The sequence below is a fragment of the Squalius cephalus genome (assembly GCF_949319135.1).
Source record: "Squalius cephalus genome assembly, chromosome: 13".
Classification (NCBI taxonomy): Eukaryota; Metazoa; Chordata; class Actinopteri; order Cypriniformes; family Leuciscidae; genus Squalius; species Squalius cephalus.
This window is the reverse complement of record NC_137134.1, coordinates 32789782-32808550: the sequence shown is the minus strand read 5'-3', so window position 1 is coordinate 32808550 and position 18769 is coordinate 32789782. Positions and strand designations below refer to the sequence as shown.

Here is an 18769-nt window from a genome sequence, read left to right as displayed (position 1 = left end):
TTGCACCTATCAACCATGTTGAGTTTCAGCCCATAAAAATGCAAGCCCTAAAAATACAATGCACTGATTAAAATGCAAGCAAGGGTTAATGCAATGCATATTTTTTCAAGTAGTGCAATTCAACAGGCTTTTTTTGTTTCAAAAACATTTGCCATTGTTTTACTTCCATAGTGCCACTGTATATAGGTAGTAGGGTGAAATATTAACCTTATATCAGTTAATTAAATATATTTAGTTATTTTTTACAGCAAATTTAAGCCCTGTAAACCCTAAAATGTTGTTGCCGTATTTCTTATGGTAAAGTACTAGCAACCACAGCTGCCGTTTTTTTTTTTTTTTTTTTACCATAAATTTCAGTGAATCAGATTATTATTATATTTACAGATTTGAACTCACCACTGACAATAACAGTGAATCTCTTGTGTATGGTGTGTCTGCTGCCGTTGATCTTCAGTTCATAGAGTCCAGAGTCTTCAGTTCTGATGTTTGTGATGGTCAGAGATCCAGTCTTCTTGTCCAGCTCCAGTCTGTCTCTGAATTGCTCATATTTATTGATTTCAGTTTCTCCAAACATCCACAGTATGAAATCATCTTTCTGTATTTCAGTAAAAGTCTGTAGAGAGACATATTCTCCCTCTGTCACTGGCAATGACTTCACTCCATCTGTCAAAACAATAAACACATGAAGAATATTGAAGCTACTCAGACACAACATGGCTCATCTGTATGAAACATATCCATCCACTTGTAAGCATAGACCTCTGTATAAACTGAACCAATCTTAAATGAACTTGTTAATGAGTTCAAACTTCTGCAACAAAGTCTCAAGACTATTTTAAGTCAGTCAAATATTCTAACATTTTGTGAATGGCTTTGTAAGGCATGTAATGATCGTACTAAAAGGGACAGACGGTGTGCCACTACCCTCCTTAGCTCAATACTGCCCCACACCAATGTAAATCTTTAGAAGGAAGTGCAGCGCCACTGCCACAGCAGAAAAAGTGAATCTGCCCAGCTTATTTTTACAGTACCTAAAATAAACTTTCTGGACCAATCAATCCGCTTCAGCAACATGTATATCAGTCTGCATCAGTTAAACAACTAGTTAGTCACATTGTGGACTAGCCTACCAAATTAGTGAAAAAAAAGTCCCCCTGTGGTGAAAATCAAGTTTTTTAAAATGTTTTTATACATCTATGTGGTGTTTTTGATATGCTTTAAGATAAACCATGTGCAAATTCATAAGTCAACACCATTGCAGAGTATTTTCTCCTTAAAATTTCAGCTAAAAAAAGACAGTCTCAAAAACTCGGTTTGAATTTGGCATTTTGAAATGCCAGAATTTTTGACGTCACAAACTACCTTGTAACCAATCAGGCCGACATGTGGGCGGGCTTTAGTATATCATTAACTACGCTCTAAAGCAGGGGAGTCTCAAGAGAAGCCAGGTTATCCCGGTATATTTTTCTGTTGATATGAAAAATCGGGTAGAATTTTTGTTTTTTTTAATTTTGGCAAAGTATTAATACTATAATGGCACATGCAATAATATGATCACATATAAAGCCACAATATCAAATTTGATATCACATTGTTTATTTGAAAAAATAAATAAATGTTTTTTTCCTTTAAAGTAGCGTTTTTGGTCGTATTGTGTGAGGGATATGCAAATTTTCATATTTTTCATATTCCTGGATCTGCTTAGGCAAGGCAAGGGTGTGGAGTTACATTTAAGCTATTTTAAGATGAAGTTATTCCACAGTAATTTTTCTTTTTTTAATTGTCATTCTGGTGATCAAAGATATGACTACAGGGGGACTTTAAATTTGAACATGCTCAAGTGAATAGCCTGTAAATAATTATTTTGTGCCTGTTTTATGTTTGTTCTGAGAATCGACATGGATTTCTTTTCGTGTCCTGAATTTCTCCACAACTTGTAACATTCTATCTAAACCAACATCCGAACACAAACAATAAATACTATATTAAGCCACTACATTACTACATTGTCTGCCATGACAACTAAGGAGTGAAAAGGAAAATTGGACACAGGAAACAGGAAACCAGGATGAACAAACTAAAAGTCCTTGAAAACAAAACCAGAACAGACTCAAGTAAGCATAACTGTGACACTAGCTGCGTCCCAATTCAGAGGCTGCATCCTTCGAAGGCCGATTGCATCACTGTGGTGTGACGTTGGCTTTCCCAATTCAAAGGCACCACCAAATGCATCCTTCATTTAATAAAGGATACAACAGATGGATCCTTCACGGCCTTGCCAATCCCACAGTTCATTGCGAGCCAGTGACGACAGGATTCTTTTTAGAGAAATTACCGAATTACTCTGAATTTACCGAATTTGTACTCTTTATACAGAAATGGACCATGGTGAATAGTAGTCAGTTTATTTACAAATCAAAATATTTTAGTTTGTACTAATCTTCTTTGAAAGAGTTACTAAACTAACAGCACCACAAACATATTGTTTCTTAACCATAAACATTTAATTCAGTGCAAACATGTGTTCATCTAAATATATTCATTATTACATTGATCATTGACTCAACAGTACTCACCGCTGACAGTCACAGCGAATGACTTGTGCATTGTGTGTCCGCTGCTGGTTCTGATGTCAACTTCATAAACTCCAGAGTGTTCGGTTCCGATGTTCTTGATCGTCAGAGATCCAGTCAAACATTCCAGCTTCAGTCTGTCTTTGAATCTCCCATCAGAACCATCATATGTGGAGAAGATTCCAGTAGCTCTATTGATTTCAGCTATAGGTGAGTTTAGATGTTCAAACCTCCACTGTACCACATCATATATCTGTGTTTGATTAAGATGAGGATACGTGTTTAGAGTGACTGAATCTCCCACCAGCACTGACAATGGCGTCACTGTATCAGCAGACACTGGAGAAGAAACAAGAAACATTTCTCAGTCAATTACTTTTATTATACTGTCAGTAAACATATGTAACAAAGTTCATTGAGTTTTGTCTAATAAACATCATGTATTTCTGCATTCTATATTTAATTTATTTGATGGTTTTTAACTGGTCCAAAGCAGATGGATTGGATTTCAGACATGGTTTCACAAACACACACACATTACAGGCCAAAGTATACTTCACTTTTTACGTGTACGCGAGGGTCAGCGTACAGTGCACGTGATGCGAATTTCGTCATCAGAAGAGTAAGTACTTTGTACGTGCAGGTCGCACATGCACATACATTTTTTTTATATATATTTTTTTTAAACAGAACAGACTGGAACGCATGCAAGCTACTGGAACGCATGCAAGCTACTGCGACAATGGACCTACATAGACGAGAGATTGTGTCAAGAAGTTAGAAAGTAGAATGTTGGACGAATTGCAGCAGACACGCTCAATAAAGAATAACTTCTGTTTGAACGTGATCTCAACGTCTCCTGGTCTTGCTTTGAAGAAGAAAAAGTTTCCTACAATTAGTTTCAAATCACATTCATAACCGGCCTTACAGTCGTTAAGTGTGTCCCCGGCTTTACAGAATAAGGTCTCATTTGTTAACATTTGATAATGTATTAACTAACATGAACTAACAATGAGCAATACATTTGTTACAGTATTTAATGTTAGTTAATAAAAATCCAGCTATTCATTGTTTGTCCATGTTCCTTCACAGTGCATTAATGTTGATAATAACATAACATTAATAAATGCTGTAGAAGTTGTGGAAGAATTTTAATGTTTTATATGTTTGCATTTTCTTATATTCATATAATCTTAGTATGAATGTGTATGTTGTATACATGACCTGACAAAAAGTTAATGTGTGACTAAGTGCATGACCGAGACAGAGGGCCTTTATTCAAGGGTATAATATGATAGACAAATCTAAACAATGTGTTAGTTATGGCTGAGACATATCTTCATTTAGCCTCCAGAAAATTGTTTGAGGGAGCCAGGACTATAAAGAAGGAAGGATGGCCTCCTCTCATTGTCACACTCTGCAGGCATTTTGTATGACTGTATGTTTGCTGACCTTTCCTTGCAAGGGAATAAATAATCTTTAAAGACAATTGATACCTGTTTGTCTATTCTTAATTCATGTTAACAAAAGTAGTTTACTAATGTTAAAGGGATATTTAACCATTGGAAAGATGAATGTGTATTTAAATTGGGTCATTTATGTAGTAGAAATGTAAAATTATTTTAGAAGTTGGTGCCTTCTAGACTGAGCAAAGCCAAAAAATGTATTTTTGGCTCATGTAGATGAAAGACAACAACTCCCAGAATGCACTTGCTTCGCTGCCCTACGATGCCACTCCCAAGCCACGCCTACCGGTTACAGAGGGCAGCTCAGTTCGAAAATACTACAGGTTTTCTACTGATACAAAGGTTAATGCTAAATGCTTAAGTATCCCTTTAAATGCGGCGCGTACTTGTCTAACCACACGACCCGTCCGTGAGACCGGGATGGTAATAAATAATATAAAGGCCTATTCCTTCCCTCACTTGAATTTACATGTGATAATACCACACAACAACAGCACACATTGTGTTTTAAGGTGCTGATTCTGGCTCAAACATATATGGTTGCACACCTAAAGCTAGGTTTATACTCGCCGACATCTGTGCAGTGAGTATGGCATGTTGCATCTTTGCTTTGGAGATTCCTCGTTGTAAACCAACCAATCAGCGTGTAGCTCATCTAAATATTCATGAGCATACTATAAAAGGGAGAAAACCACTCGTTTCATTCTGGGGCTATTTCTCAGGGTTGCATTAGGGCGTATAAAAGAGCCACCGGGGCATTTTCACTTTCAGCCCAAACAATGTTACATACCCTTTTTGGAAACCTTAAGGTGTGAAATAACCTATAAAATCATTCTATCACCCCTTTAAAACTTAACAGTGTGGGTTTGTTGAATTTCTCTCTGTGATAAATTCATTTAACCATTAAGCTGTGGCATTTAATGCCAGTATGAATATTAATATGACGTAATAGAAGAATAATGTACACATATGAATTGCATATGGCAAATGTTTTATTTTCCTGAAATCATTTTTAATCTTTATATTAATTGTATGACTGGGTATTTAAAAATGTAATTAAATAAGACTGAATGAAAATGTACTTGTAAAGTAAGATCTGGGGGTTCGAGCATTCTGACACGCAAAATGAATCGCGCACGTGATTGGACAGAAAGTGAAGCTTCGTTTGTCATTTGGTCACATGATTTCTACGTTAACAACACAAGCCTCGAATCGCGGCTTCTTCTGGCACGCCCATTTATGCTCGACACAAACTCCGACGCCTTGGTTCAAAATATGTCACAATACTAGTCAGAGTTTATAATAGAAGTCTGACATTATAGACAAAATTCTTTTTTCTAGCTTTTTATTTTGCACAATAAACTGAATTTGAGATGTCATACAATTTGGACTTCTGTAACTATTAACTGATTATTCAGAAATCTGCTAGATCAGATTCAACTCTATTGTCATTGTAGAGAGTGCAGCACAGAGCCAATGAAACACAGACATTCTGAGTTATCTATATTGGAAAAATTCAAGATCAGAAGACCTCTAGACCTACTCGTCTAAATTCATCTCAACAATACAAAATTTCTCACAGCTGTTTTGATGGTTATCATTTATTCACTAATTGATTAACTGTTTACCATCAAAATAAAATCATTTACATTACATATTTTAACAGTCTCTTTAAGATTTTTTTATTTGATAATTTTAGCATAGAATCTAAATTAATATTAAATATGTTGCTTTTCCATATATTAAAGAAGCAATTGTATTGAATGTTAAATGGTCTTTTTGTCAGTTTTCTTGTCAGATAAAGACAAATATTTTATATATAAATATCTAATTTTAAACTGAAATTCTTTGTATAAATGAAAGTTTGGCAATAACATTTTGTATCTGTAACAAAAAATTGTGGAGAATTTAAATTGTTCATAGGGTGTTAATTATGTTTAGCAACTATTAACTAAAACTGAGACACTCACCACTGACACTGAATGTCTTCTCTGGGGGGGACCCTCTGGCACTGATGATCTTTAGTTTATATTCTCCAGAGTCTGTGGTTTTGATGTCTGTGATCTTGAGATCTCCAGTCTGTGTGTCCAGCTTCAGTCTGTCTCTGAATACCCCATCAGTACGGGAGACATCACCACTGATTCTAGCAATGCGATTTCCATTTAACCTCCATTCTATCAGATCACTACTCTGTATTTCAGTAAAACCAGTGTGTAAAGTGACAGAATCTCCCTCAATGACTGATACTGTCTCTGCTTTATCTGTATCACCAAACACACCTGGAGAACAAACAGAAACATAGTCAGTCAGAAATTAAACAACTCAGAAATCATGAGTCTTGCGACTGATCAGTGGTCTACACTGTTCTGTTTATGGATGCCCATCATAAGATAAAATAAGATAAGATTATATATATATATATATATATATATATATATATATATATATATATATATATATATATATATATGCAAAATAAATATATAAAAGTGATATAAAATATTTAGTATGCGACTACAAAGAACGGATAAATATTTGTATTTGAGGAACAATTACTCCACCTACAAATGAGTATACAATTATTAGGCTATATGTTTGAGTTTCGTCTCAAACAAACAAACTATTTAATTTAATTCAGTGCATTAGATTCATTGGAATTCAAAGGAACCAAGTTGCAACAAGGCGTTGAAAACACCCAGGCCTGTGTGAACAGTGCCAGTGTCTACTATAAATGTGACTCCGATTAAAATATCATGTAGCCTAGTCAACACTTACAGATCTCAAATATTAAGAAAAGAACATGTGTAAGTGCGCTCTTCATGATGATGTAAAGATGAGTGATGGATAGTAGATGATCCGTAGAGTTATTAAAGTCATCTCTGCCCTACAAAGGCTAAGAGCAGTATCAGCAAAAACGCCAAACTGAGAAAAACAGCTTTTTGTGTTTTTCTTAAACCAAATATAAGCATCCAATTAAATTTAACAACAAAGGGTACAATTAGATAGATCAGAGGGAGGTGAATATTAAACATTTAGTTTTTTGACAGTCAGGCAAAATTTGGTAGTTTTATAGGCTATACTGCACTTTGCCTTTGCATTACTGTGTATACTTACATGGCCATACAATAACAAATAGCAGTAAGTGTAGCAAGTCATCATAATCACTTGCTTATATCATAAATCATAAATCATAAATCAAATAATTTTTTATTACCGTGAGTCTGGAGAGGAGGGGGTAGGGGAGACGACTCTCTCCAGTATTTTGAATTTGTACTGCAGTAACTATTTTAAACACTAGCTGTCAGTATTACAGATTAATTTTGACCTTTAAGGTAATTTCTCTAAGGTATTCCCCAAGGTATGGTTGCTATCCCAATGCTGTAAAAAAAGCTAATGCTAGCTAGAAAGAGCTAAACAGACAAAATTGACAACAAAAAAAAGGTTAAAAGGTTTAAAACTTAATTTTTGGTGACTTGTTTAAGGCAAGTTTCACCAGCATTTTTCCACGTAAAAGTGAAGCCATTTTGACAGTTCCTTTCTTCTCTGAGAGAGGTTTTATAACATACTGTATGCTATAAAACCTGACTCATGCCACTTAGCTAGCTGCAACAATGTTCATACTGACACAAAGGCAAACTGCAGTATCATAGTGAAACCAAGGCAGTACGGGCAGATACTGCATTCTGCCTTGGTTTCACCCTACTTTTCAATACAATACTGCAACTAAAAATGTCAATTTATATAAGAAATTTATTAGGTAGCCATATGAAATTTTAACAGATTGTAGAGCAGATCCTGCACTTTTTATTTGTGCAAAAAAAATTTTTTGGAAAAATTGAAGATACTGCTCTTAGCCTTTGTAGGGCAGATCTGTTCTCTGTGTTTCTGAGCCGCGCCCTGAACCAGAGATCTTATACGAGTACTAACAGAACTCGTAACAGACTAACAGAACAAAAAAAACGATTTTTTCGTAGACGTTTACGCCGAATTTTTAGGTGAAGTATATCTTGATGATTTCTATTATGCTGAAAGAGACTGGTGTATATTGCTAATTTCAAACACAATAAAAAGCGCAGTCCCGTTTTAAAAATGTCTGAATCTTCCTGTATCAGAGAGTATCAGACACAGTACCTACAGCGCCACCTACCAACGAACTCCACACCCTCAACAAACACGCCCATGAAGCAGAACCTTTTTATGGTTATTAAAGGTGCAGTGTGTGATTTTTAGCGGCATCTAGTGGTGAGATTGCGATTTGCACACTGTCATTCACTCACTTCACATCCCTCAAATTTCAAACTCGAATGAGAAGCCACTACTGAAAACATAGTTATGGATCTTATATTGCATTTCTGCCATTAGATCCTCAGAAAAAACACACACATTGCACCTTTAATAGAACATTTGAACATTGCAATCTTTAAAGAAGTTAGTCACTAAACTAAAAAATAAAAATAAATAGTGATAAAAGAGTCTAGACAAAATTGTAACGGGTAAGAGGAACACCCATTACCTCATCTGAGCTAATTAGAATCAGCCTACATTTGATTTACTTTATTACAATAGTCCCTTTACAGTAATCTCATAAAAATACACTTACTTTTAGGTAAAAAATTCTACATAAGGCACATTTAATGTCCAACAACAAATATTTTAGCAAAATGTATTAGTCAGGATTATTGCACTCCTATTCTATTGAGCACCGTTTTGTGCACAACAGCGGTTGTTCACAGCGCTCAGACACTCAAATGGAAATATTTGCATGACTGTCTTACATTTACAGATGGAGAATAGCCTACCTGTGAAATGTAAGTTATGCATTGAGGAAAACACCACATCTCAAACGCATTAAACAACACAAAATATGCTGTTTGCTCTGGTGGATCGTTTTGATCCATAATCGACCTTTAGGACTGCTTAAGAATTGTGTGCATATCAAATGATCTTGACTGTGTCAGAAAACCACATTCATTCACTATTCCCTACATTCCACTAATAAAGTCCACTTGAATTTGGACACTGAGTGCACCGGAAGGGCTTCCACTTCATTCATCAAGACTCTCACAGTGCATTATGGGATTAAATAAGTGCACTCAATAACGTCCACCAGTACAAATGGCTGTTCTCTTAAATAGTGGTATAGGGGGCGATTTCGGTCATAGCCCTTTACTCAGTGAACCTGGGTCAAATTAGTAGGATTGTCAAATTGTTCTTTATGGAACTGCCTGATTTCTTAGTTTAATTCAAATTAGATTTTGGACTCTAATCCCCAATTTTCTTAGCACACTTTATTGAACAAGCCTCAAGAGGGATTTTACTCAGGCTTGTTCTAAAATGAACATTAACAGCAGTCTCATCTGTTACTCAGGCCCTGTCCCAAATGGCACACTTCATATACACTTCAAAGATATTCCACCGCGAGTGCCCCCTTTGCGATCGATATGTGCCCTTCACAGCAGACTTCTTCCCGACAGTCAAAGTGGCGTTACGTCATGAAAGTGCAGACTCATAGGTAGACAGTGAGTGTTTAGGGTGCCATTTGGGACAGGGCCTCTGACATCCTGAATCACTTCAAAGTTAAAGCGCCACATGAAAAATTTACTGATATTTTTTCTGATTATGTTATGTTAAAAATTTTGTAACAAAATCTCCTATTAAAGATTTTTAAAAACATTTGACTAGCCAATGTTACAATTGACATAAAGAAAGAAAGAAATAGCCATGTCATTTTCTATTAACTGAACGGCTATAAAATGCCATGTCCCACTTCAGATTCCAGGTCCCAGGTAGTTCTCAGTGGGCGTTTTGCCTTTGTCATAAGAAAATCACAGAGAAATAAAAAACACTGGTCAAGCTTTTTTTTTTTTTTTTTTTGCAAAATAAATTTTAATATCCATGGAAACCAGGACAATTACCCAGCTGGGTGAAAGCCGAATGGGGCACAGGCAGAAAGAGAGAGCCTTGACAACAATACCTCACTTAATAAAATACTGTAAACACTGAAAATCTACATTATTTTAAAACAGCAAACTTCCCTTCTCTTAAATGCTGTTAACCTCTGCTAAATGCACAGATTAATGCACCCTCTTCACATACACATTTGCTTGATACTAAATAAATAATGTTAATAAGAAAAACATAAACCAGAGAAAACTACAGTAAAACAAGCCAGAAATCCCATTATTCTTATATAACAGAATAAGTGTAAAAATAATTATTAAAAGGACAATGATTAATCATTGAAAGAACTGAACTTTAATCTGTAAATTCCTTAAAGGGGCTATATGCGTTTTTCTGAAATTTAAACTTGCGACTGACTCCTGTGGCCAAAAAACAGAACTGCTCTTCCTTTCTGCTCGCTCTTGCAGCGCGCGCTCGTACGTGCACACTTCACAAGTCATCTGCTGCAAGGAGGTCAACATTATGTTTACTGAGGTAAGAACAGTCAAATACATATATTGTTTGAGATAAGTGTTCTCTTATCATCCATTGCACTGCTTGCGAGTGTAGGCTTGCTGACTAGCGGTGGTGGCAGAGTGATCTGAACGCGCTTGACGTCACATCCGCAGACAGCGCGGGAAAAATCCGACCCGACAGAAAATAGGAAAAATAGGATACAGGCTTATAGGTGCACCCACTGTGAGCTGACAAGGTGTCAGTATGCTCATCAGGAGATGTTTGAGTCATAAATGGTCAAATAAAAAGGCTATTGTTACGTTTATTTTGGGGGAAAAGTTGCATATAGCCCCTTTAAAGATCAACTAACAGCCAGTTTGTGTTGTGAATTTAGAAATATTCTGGCAAAGCCCTATTCCCTCCTCGTCATAATGTGACATTATATGATTCATCTGTGAGGGTCTGATGATGATGATGATGATGATGGTGTCTGTTCTGTTCTCTCCTGTTTTCTGGATGTGATGTCATACACCACAATACAGGCAGCAGCCACACCCACCAGAGCAGAGATGACCAATCGGGTGACAGCTTCAGAAACATGACAACAGAAAACACAGTCTGAGGAAATAAAAGAACAATACAAATCAGGACAGAAAATGTGGACAACAACAACATTTCACCTGAGAGTGACAGAAGGAACCTTAAAGGGGTCATATAATGGTACATGCACTTTTACAAGTTGATTGTACTGAAATGTGTGTTGGCAGTGCCTGTACACAACCATCATAAAATGATAAAAATCCATCAAGTGTTTTTTTTTTAATCTCCTTATATATTTGACCCTCTCTCAAATCAAGCTGTTCGATATTGTGATGTCACAATATCGACGCCCCTCCCACGATGCCTGATTGACAGCAGCGTTTCAACACAGACCCGCCCTCGTGAGCGAGCTGTCAATCACAGTTGTTTGATTGATAGCTGGAGTGCTGAGTAGAATGGCGTCTAATGATTGTGGTGTTCTGTTCTTGGGTGTAATAACGAACACAGCAGTCATGTTGTTGATGTCCCTAAATCCGAACCGCTGAAGACGCAGTGGCTGAGTTTGTTTTCGAAGGGAATATTCCCCACGATCAACGTCAATGCTGTCATGTTTGCGCGAATCATTTTCAAGAACAAGTGAGTGTAACGTTTTATTGACCTTTATATTAATATTTAATCTTTGCAAATAGCTTGCACGCTTCACGATGAATGTGGCTATTTTTACACTCAGGGTACATTATGGCATGTTTTCTATGTACGAAGTTTTCAATATAATTCATAATCCCACGTTTATAATGAACGAAGCATTATTGTGTTAGAAACTGTGTACGCACAGAACAGAGGGGCGGTGTGAGCAAAGCTCATTATCATTTAAAGACACATGCACTGAAGCGGCGTGCTGAAAACAGAGCTGTTTTTGACCAGGTAAAATGAGTGTTTTCTTACAATACTAATGAGAATTTTTAATTAAAGTATATTACAAACTTTTAATTTAGACCCTAAAGAATCATATTAGCTTGTACAAAAATGACATTATATGACCCCTTTAAATACTGCATTTATTATCATTGAATATTAAGTGTGTAATTACTGAAAATGAATTACTGTTATCAAAACACCTGTGATTTTCACTGATTTGCCATTGTCAGGTTGGTCGAGACTCTCAAACAAACAGAGCAATTACTTGCAAGTGACAGTGTTTTAATAAGTGTCTCTGGGAGGAAGTATTTCATTATTGGGGGAAAAAACCCACCTTTATTTCAATGAAAGCATCTCAGCAGATAGAAAAGCCAAGATAAGTCGACAGTAAATTGATGTTAAACCTGCTTAAAAATGTTTTGTTTTTTTCTAAATTTCTCCTGAAGGAACAATCAGTGAAAATCTAGAAAGAGTTCAGTGTCCAAGAACATCAACACATCCATTAATAACTACTTTATTAATAAATACTTCAAATCAGTGACCAGAAACACATAAACTAACACATAAAATCACTGCTGATGTACCTGGACATGTCTGGCAGAGTTCAGAGTTGAGATGTGTGGTCCGGTTGGTGAATGAAGAAGCCACCACACAGCTGTAGGAATCATCCAGACACTCAATCTCCAGAGGTAGAGAGAGACTGATGCTGAGATCAGACGCACTGATGCTGGACAATACACTGATTCCTGCGTACCAGGAGAGAGTCACATGTCTCACATTCACCACTGAACACAGCAGCACACATTTGGACACTGACGATCCTGATGATGAACAGTTTGAAGAGTTACTGCTAATGACAGGAATGGGCAGACGAGCTGGAAAACATGAAAGAACTGTAATAGCAATTAGTCTAAAATTTCATCTTTGTTGTTGCTTCTTCTTGGGTGAGCGTGATTTGAAATCGAATAACATCCCGTGGTCCAGTAACTTCTTTTAAGTACAGATTAATAACAAAATTAACTTGAAAAAAGTTACACGGTCAAAAAACTGTATCGCTCCAATATTGCATCACACAAAAAACTAACAGTCATTGCCAGAAATTACATCATCGTCAATATTAAATATTATATTGCACATAAAATAATTTACTCATAATTATTTACCAATTGCTTAATGCACACAATAATTTATTCCACATCTAAATAAAGAAACATAACAATACATTATGAGGCCATTGCATGACCTACAATCCACAAAACAAAAGGCAAAGAATTAAATGTATATAGAGGCAGATCTTAACAGTGTGTGAGATTCAAACCCACAATGCAATGATTAAGAGCCAACGTCTATCCACTGACCCACACTTCCAACAACTTTCAAAACTGGCATAAGCAGTTGAGAGTCATTACACAAAAGCACTGCTGTTGCTCTTGCTTCATGAATATGAAAAATGATTTCAAGTGGCTGTAGTAGCCTGATAGGATACAGTCTCACATACACACAGGTATACGCACAGAACACATATACCAAGTTTAGTTTAAATACACCACAGCATTTCTAGGAAACATCCTGACTAACTTTGCTTTGGTGTGGAACTGGAATGATGTTGAAATTGAAAAAAAATGTCAGTCCGCTTGTTATATGACTGACCCAAAGTTGTTCTGGAGAGTCGTCAGACCCTCATCAATCATCATGACAAATTTCACAGTTTTCATCCGTATGATTTTTTGAGCTGCTATAAACTCTCATGGCAAAGGAAGAATAATACAAATGCACAAATGTATCTTTACTTCTTAAGGACACTGCCCTCCATTTTCTGATCACCACTGAAAGCATTTTTAACAAGCTGCATTGTGTCATATGCAAGACCCCATCCCCCATTTTTATATTTCATAAGATCTATACTTGTACAATGACAATAAAGTTGAATTATCTTAATTATAACAATAAAATGGCACTTCTGTAATATATAATAGAGTGAGCTGTATTTCTCTACTCACCATAGACAGTAACAGTGAATCTGTATGTAGATGATGATCTGCTGTTGCTGATCTCAACTTCATAAACTCCAGCATGTTCAGTTCTGATGTTCATGATGGTCAGAGATCCAGTCTTCTTGTCCAGCTTCAGTCTGTCTCTGAATCTCTCATCAAGATCATCAGGGATCATGCTGTTCACTCCATCAGTTTTAGCTATAAGATTCCTGTTAGTTCCGAATGTCCACATTATCTCTTCATCTCTCTGTATTTCAGTGAGACTAGAGTTTAGAGTGACTGAATCTCCCTCCATCACTGACACTGACTTCACTGCATCTGTGTCAGCAAACACTCCTGAAGAACACACAGAAACAGTCTCTCAGTCACACATTCAACTTTAAGTTGTTTTAATGAAGCTTTAACTGTTAGTTTCGAAATTATTACAAACTTTGAGAAAGTAGAAAGATAGAAACAGCATCATGGGAAATAAATTGCAGGGTGGAAAACACAGATATCTGAGTTGAAAACTGGCACATCCAATGGAAAGCACAGGGAGTGTTTAGAAACCATTCTGAAAACAGTAATTCATTTTCAGTAATTACACATTGTTCATCTATACATGTACAATGACAATAAAGTTGAATTGTCTTAATTATACAAAAAAAAAAAAAAGCCACTTCTGTAATATATAATAGAGCAAGCTGTATTTCTCTACTCACCATTGACAGTAACAGTGAATCTGTATGTAGATGATGAGCTGCTGTTGCTGATCTCAACTTCATAAACTCCAGCATGTTCAGTTCTGATGTTCATGATGGTCAGAGATCCAGTCTTCTTGTCCAGCTTTAGTCTGTCTCTGAATCTCTTATCAAGATTATCAGGGATCATGTTGTTCACTCCATCAGTTTTAGCTATAAGATTCCTGTTAGTTCCAAATGTCCACATTATCTCTTCATCTCTCTGTATTTCAGTGAGACCAGAGTTTAGAGTGACTGAATCTCCCTCCATCACTGACACTGACTTCACTGCATCTGTGTCAGCAAACACTCCTGAAGAACACACAGAAACAGTCTCTCAGTCACACATTCAACTTTAAGTTGATTTAACTGTTAGTTTCTAAATGATTACAAACTTTTAAGAAAGTAGAAAGACAGAAACAGCATCATGGGAAATAAATGGCAGAGTGGAAAACACAGAAATCTGTGTTCACACACTTTCACATAAGTTTACATTTTACGTTTTGGTTTAGTGTTATAAGTTCCATAAGTAAACAGTACGAAAATATCTCAGTTTTTATTAATTGACGGTGAACTGAAGTTCACTAGAGCTCCACACAAATAACATGCTATTCAGAGACAGAGCGTTTTTAGGCCACGGCCACACCGGGGGGTGGGGTGGAAGGGGGAGGGGACGGACAATTAGACGGTCTCCATTGACTTTGCATTGCAAAAGAGGCTCCTTGTCATTTATGAATTATAACAAAAAACAAAACAATGTCTAAAAGCTCCTATGTGACAAGGTGTACAGCAAACAAGCTAAATAACCCAGAAATACATTTTTATAAGCTGTCGGTTGTTTCAGGACATAAAAGTGGATCAATTGAGACAGAGCGCAACTAGTCTCGAACTCTGAACTACGCCCACTGGAACACGACATGATATTGTAAAAAAAATGCTGCAGCTTAGCTTACATAAATATAATATATAAAACTGACATTTGGATATTTGACTTCCCAGTGACAAAATGTTTACTGCACACGTAGACATATAGCCTAGGGTGTCAGCTGTCAGGATCCCACAATTTATCCATTCTTCCTGCTGATGCTTCACGTCTTATTGCCTATATCCACTTTTGTCTCCTTAAATGCTGGCTTTTACGGTTCGGAAGCTTATAAAAAAAAAATCTGTTTTTTTTAGCTTGTTTGCTGTAGGCCTACACCTTGTCACACAGCAGCTTTTAGGCATTTTTCTGTCTTTTGTTATAAGTCATAAATGACAAGGAGGCAGCCTCTCGCAATGCAGTCAATGGAGACCGTTGGACTGTCCCCAGTGTTGCCAGATTGGGACGGTGATTTCCAGCCCAAAAGCTCACCAAAACCCGCCCACTACAAGAAAAAACCGCCCAAAATTTTACTGCCGCCAAAATAATATGATATAAATTCATTACCATGTCATTCAAGGTTGATAAGCACAATTTTTATCTCCTTAAAACAAAATAACAATGATAAAATAAAATAAAAAATAAAATTCCAGGAAAACAGATCAAAACAGGGCAATAATAAAGGAGAATTAGCCAATATGACTAAAATGTCCAGATGGACACTGTCAAAACGGCAATCAAGAAATGAACCGATTACTTTAACCCTTGGAACTAGTACACATTGCAGAACATAACGCAGAATTTAGCAGTCAAACTCATTCATCGTTGATTCAAACCTTTTTCAGCAGCTGTCAGGGTCGAGTATAGTGCAATCTGGACGGTGTAAAAGTTGCCGATGTCTCAGGTAAGGTTAGGTTAGTGTGCACATGGCCATGGACATATTTCACGTCCCATATTTCATTTCATTTCATTTCAAGTCATTCAACTGTGCTCTCCTCAGAGTTATTCACCATCTATCTCCCACCAGGTGTACGTTTTTAGAGTTGCTCACTATCTTACTCTTTACTGTGTAGATAAAACTTACTGTTTAGTAGGCTATAGCTAGCCTATCACTTTGGCATTAGCGATGACTTGAATATACAGCTACAACTTATCGCGCTCAATCGCATCTGCCTGCTGATCACTGATTGGCTAAAAGTGCGTGCTCGTCGGTGATGTCAACACTAACGCCAGCTGACTCAGTAATGTCATGATGACTGATTTTATGGACTACATGCACACTTTAGTTTAGTTTTTTAATCAATTAGACTTTAAAATGTAGATGTTTGAAAACCGCCGAACTGACCCCAAACCAGCCCAAATTTTGTCCACCCGCCCAAACCCTTTTTTACCCGCACAATCAAATTCAAAACCGCCCAATTGGGCGGGAACCCGCCCAATCTGGCAACACTGACTGTCCCACCGCACGGTGGGCGTGATCTTCAGATTATGACGCGTTGCGCTCTAACTCTATAACTCATAAATCATAACTATAAATCATAAAACAGTCAATAACTCACCAATCAGACAGCAACAGCAAAGACAGCAAAAAGCAAACTTGCAAAACATTTTCTTCAACAGCTCAGCGGTCTGAAACAGTTACACTTAAGTGTGAAAGCCTGAGATCGTCTGCAGTGAAGATGTGTAGATAACAAGCTGTTAACAGTTTAAACTATTCTGTTAACTTCCTTAAAACTGAATTAGGCCACACCACCTGCCTCCAAACACACGCCCTCTCTCCAAAACCTGTCAGCCAATCAGAATGCAGAAAATGATTGACAGGTAAGAGAGCCTTCAAGTTTTTGATTAAAGTCTCTCACATTTAAATTATTATTTTTTTCTGTTTACAGGCTGTCATAGAGACAGGTGTCAGGACATATGTTTCAGTGATAGCTGGCTAGCAGGTGTTATTTCAAAGATAATTATTAAATAAATATCTTAATCTCTTATTGCACAAGACTTAAAAGAGCATTCACTGACAACGCTGTTGTTTCTAAGCGTCTAAGATCTCTTTCTGCACTCCCACTTGTAATCATAGGCAAATTATCACACCTTGTCTCTGCTCATTTGCATAAATTTGAGCATTCCTTAACTCCAGCCCAGCCTCACAAGCACAGAAATATTAATAACTCTACAGTATACATTGCTTAAAATATAGAACTGGATTTGACAGATGAGTGCACGCTGTAGTTGATTAGCCTACATACTGTACTTTTTATATAATTTAATTTATGTTTTTCTTTTTTTGGCACATAGTCACCATGAGAGGGCACACTTCTGAGCAAAACAACAACAAAAGCCACCTGTATGATTCCCCATAAAATTTAGTGACCTAAGCATTTATGTGGAAACATGTAATGTAATGTGTACCAATCTCTAGCATTTAATAATAGACTTATAAACCTACATCTTCTTGTTATTTCCAGTAAGAAATATAATCATTCAGATAAAAAAACAAAACATTTTGCTGTAGCAAAATCACAAACAGTTTTCGTTCAAAAGTTCGTTCAGCTTTAGAGTTCTACGTTATTAAGAAAAATATTATATTGTAATGACCTGGCAGTCAGCGCTAGCAGCTGGGTGCATTATGGGTACTTGTTTGTTGGGGGTTGATTTATGCGTTATTTAAGCAAGATGGTTGGGTTTTTGTGTTAGTAAAGTTATGTGTGTTTATGTTTGAGTTAGTTTGAGTGTTCTTGGTTCATTTACTGCTTTATGTAAAAATGTGGTTCTCACCGTCGTGGTAAGAGATGTGTAAGATGGGGTTTTGCCTGTGCAGTTCTTATTCTGTTGTTCTGAATAAAAGAGAGAGTAAGATAACAGTACTGCCTCCTGCTGGTTTGTGCTACAGATGCTCCACTTGCTGAGACACTCATGGTCGAGCGGTGTATGGGACATGAGTGCTCTAGCTCGCGCTAGTAATTAGCCTAGTAAAAGTAAATAGCGTAGTTTAAGCTCCAGTCAGCTCCCAAGCTTAATAACTGCAGTTATTACAATATATATACAGATATTTTTTAGGAAATCGATTTTTGACATTTGTGAATCGATTCAGAATCGTCCACGTCCGCATCGCGATGCATAAGAATCGATTTTCCCCCACCCGATTTTTCCCCTGTGGCCCCGCCTCTAGAACTGCTCTGTAGCAGAGTTGACAGAAAAATGTTACACATGCCGTATCAGATGAATACAACAAAGAACTAAGCCCGCCTCACCCAGGTCGGGTACCGGACCTAGTTGAAAACACTGCCAAAACTTCGCCGGC

General features: G+C 36.8%; 1 protein-coding gene across 1 annotated transcript in view; it reads right to left on the bottom strand.

Annotated features, from left to right (window-relative positions):
• Positions 1-18769, bottom strand: part of LOC307169919 (uncharacterized protein) — a 57914-nt gene that overhangs the window by 14550 nt on the left and 24595 nt on the right. Inside the window, exons 3-7 of the mRNA XM_079890788.1 lie at positions 14589-14918; positions 13894-14223; positions 6010-6318; positions 2577-2912; positions 397-663 (exon numbers count right to left, since the gene is read on the bottom strand). Of these exons, the coding sequence (XP_079746914.1) occupies positions 397-663; positions 2577-2912; positions 6010-6318; positions 13894-14223; positions 14589-14877 (1531 nt within the window). The 5' untranslated portion in view covers positions 14878-14918. The remainder of the gene's footprint in view (positions 1-396; positions 664-2576; positions 2913-6009; positions 6319-13893; positions 14224-14588; positions 14919-18769) is intronic.